This window comes from Olea europaea, chromosome 21 (assembly GCF_002742605.1).
Source record: "Olea europaea var. sylvestris chromosome 21, O_europaea_v1, whole genome shotgun sequence".
NCBI lineage: Eukaryota > Viridiplantae > Streptophyta > Magnoliopsida > Lamiales > Oleaceae > Olea > Olea europaea.
In genome coordinates this window covers 10,890,642-10,893,679 of record NC_036257.1, presented here as the reverse complement: position 1 = coordinate 10,893,679, position 3,038 = coordinate 10,890,642, and the positions used below count along the sequence as shown (strand labels likewise).

Genomic DNA, 3,038 nt, shown 5'->3' with positions numbered 1-3,038 from the left:
CTCTATGTTTTGTCCGAAAAATTCCACAGAATAGCCCCAAATTTCATAAATTGATGAAATAATTCTTCGTGTTTTTATTTGTTATTGGAGAAGCTGCGTAAGTTGTGGGCAGAATTTGAATTGTGAATTTTATTATCTGTATGGTTCAATCTTCTTTACTTTGACGGTATCCGTAGAAAATGCTCGTCGGTGATACAGCACGCCCAATCTGCAAGTTAGTCTCCCATTTTTGTCGGACCCAATTTTCGCCATGTCAAGGTCTGTTAAGATTTCTTTTTCTTGATTTCTTTGTTCACCCTTTTCGTAATAATTTGAACATTCAGTAGGATTTATTTTGCTATACTGTGAAGTTGTTGTATATTGAGCATGATCTTTTTCTTGGGAGGTATATCGTATAATTAATCTATTTGGGTTACTCTGTGCTCTTGCTCTTTCTATATTGGCAAGAACTCTGGTGTTTTACTAGACTTTCTTTGATGGGCATCATGTAGTGCTTCTAGATAGTGATCCAAATTCCAGTGGTGGTGAGAGGATGGGTCAGCTCAACAGATAAAAAATTACATGATAACAGTAGGATCTAAAGTCTCATTGGCAGAAAGGTTTGGCAGTTCGACGTCAACTCTTGGCCGCCTGGGGTTGTAGTTTCAAGGGCAGAAACTTCAAGTCCAATTACTAATAACTTTAATAATTAATGAGAATGTTTGATTGTTGTATCATGGTTTTGACTTACCTGATACTCCATTGTCTTATATACTCTATTCCATTAACATGATTTTTGAAGGAACAGCTTTTGGTGCTGCTTGCATGGTTCTTTGGACCTGACATGGAGAAGATTTCAATCTAATTTATTATCTGGAAAGCATGAATGACAATATGGTTATGTTAAGATAGGGAACTTATACTTTTTTCGATAGCTTGAACTTCATCTGATAACTAAATGTAACTGCTAATGATTGAAACATGAACTTTCTTTATCATTTTTAAATAGTATTTAATGTATATTAATACTATTAAAATGAAAATGAGGTTAGAACCATATATGTTTTTCTTTAAAATATTCAGAAAATAAAATTTTATTAGGCGTTTATCATTGGACGGCTTATGGGGTTGCAGATTCTTGACATTTGGGAATATTAAGAGAGTTTCACAATCTTTGCTCGCAAAACAGTATCGTAACTGTTCAGAAGGGTTAAAATATGGAGCCCTTGTCAGACCTGGGTTATGTTCTCCTCAATACAGAATATACTTGCAATCTATGTTCCCTGGTAGTGGTAGGAGACATACTTGGAATCCTACACGTGAAATGAGAAAATGTCTCTGCAATGGGTTTGTCAGGAATTATTCAGCTATCCCAGCCAATAATACTATAGCCCATCGTGCTCAAGTTGCTTGGAAGAGGTTGGCACAGAAGTCTTTACATCGTGGCCAATCTTGTCTTCCCATAAACAAGATCGCTCAGGCAGTTAGCTTGGCGTTGAGCCATTCTTATTTGCTTGTTCCTGGTATATTTGCGGTAACACGTGGAAACCAATTAGCATGGGCACAGTCTGTGCCGGACACAGATATCTTTCTGCCAAGGAATACTTTATACACGCATGCACAGGATGGGCATCTTTTCTTGACCTCATTGATCCTATCAATATTCGAAGGCTTTTTCTTGTTGCTGAGAGTGTTGTTTTTGTCATTTCTGTTCACGCCAAGCATTGTGATGGCTCCATTTGCAGATAGTTTTGGACCTCGGTTCAGGAAATTATGGCTTCAGGTTGTTCATCAAACACTAGAAAGGGCAGGTCCTGCGTTCATAAAATGGGGCCAGTGGGCAGCCACACGGCCAGATCTCTTTCCTAGAGACCTGTGCACTGAACTTTCCAAGCTTCACACGAAAGCACCTGAACATAGCTTTGCCTACACGAAAAAGACAATTGAAAGAGCTTTCCGTCGTAAGATTTCTGAAATTTTTGATGACTTTGAGGAAAAACCTGTGGCATCTGGAAGTATAGCCCAAGTGCATCGAGCTTCTCTGCGGTCTCGGTACCGTGGTCGTGAGATGAAACCAATGCTAGTTGCAGTGAAGGTGAGACACCCAGGAGTTGGAGAGTCAATAAAAAGAGATTTTGAGATAATTAATATAATGGCAAAAATTTCTAGATACATTCCTGCTCTGAATTGGTTGAGATTGGATGAAAGTGTCCAGCAGTTTGCAGTTTTCATGATGTCTCAAATTGATCTTGCCCGAGAAGCTGCCCACTTGAGCCGCTTCATATACAATTTTCGCAGATGGAAAGACGTTTCTTTCCCCAGGCCTGTATATCCACTGGTCCATCCTGCTGTTTTGGTGGAAACATTTGAGGATGGGGAAAGTGTTTCCCGCTATGTTGATGATATCGAGGGGAATGAACGAATCAAAAGTGCTCTCGCCCACATTGGGACCCATGCACTGCTGAAGATGCTACTGGTACCATATATGATCCTTTTTCTTCTTGTATTTGATCTATCTTATGCTTTATAAGTTGGTTACAATGCATAAATCCCTTCTTTGGTGTGCTATGGCCACTATGCTATTGCTGAAACTTCAGCCCCTTTCTGCATGTGATGAGTGTTGTTGATTTGGCTAGACTGATTATTTTATGTGATTTGGTAGGCACATTGTTGGCACCATTTTGTGATATGTTGCTTGTGGTATTCCAAAATTAAGCTAAAATTGGGTATATCTCAGTTTCATCTTACCACAACTGTTTTATTTCAGCCTATAATGTCATAACATTTAATGTTTGGTATTGTCAAGTAACGTAAATTTTCCTGATACGAAGGACACAGATATCCATCCACAACTAATCCAATGTAAGATCAATATAACATGTTATGCTTGTTGTCTGGGTAACAGGGCTAAATATATTATTAGGTAATATGCTCTATTTCATTGTAGGAAATACTGATTGGTCAGACTTGAGTTTAACGACTTGAAACTCAATTGTATCTAAGGGTGTGTTTGAGCCTCATTTTTTGAAAGACTAGGTCTTGTAATATTGATTTTTTTT

General features: G+C 38.3%; 1 protein-coding gene across 3 annotated transcripts in view; it reads left to right on the top strand.

Annotated features, from left to right (window-relative positions):
* Window positions 1–6: 6 nt before the first annotated feature.
* Window positions 7–3,038, top strand: part of LOC111370609 (probable serine/threonine-protein kinase abkC) — an 8,138-nt gene continuing 5,106 nt past the window's right edge. Inside the window, exons 1-2 of one of the 3 annotated variants that reach the window (XM_022992400.1) lie at window positions 7–258; window positions 1,114–2,455. In XM_022992400.1, coding sequence (XP_022848168.1) covers window positions 251–258; window positions 1,114–2,455 — 1,350 coding nt within the window. In that variant the 5' untranslated portion in view covers window positions 7–250. Of the gene's footprint in view, window positions 259–491; window positions 2,456–3,038 lie in introns of all 3 variants that reach the window. The other 2 variants (XM_022992399.1, XM_022992401.1) reach the window with 2 other exon arrangements.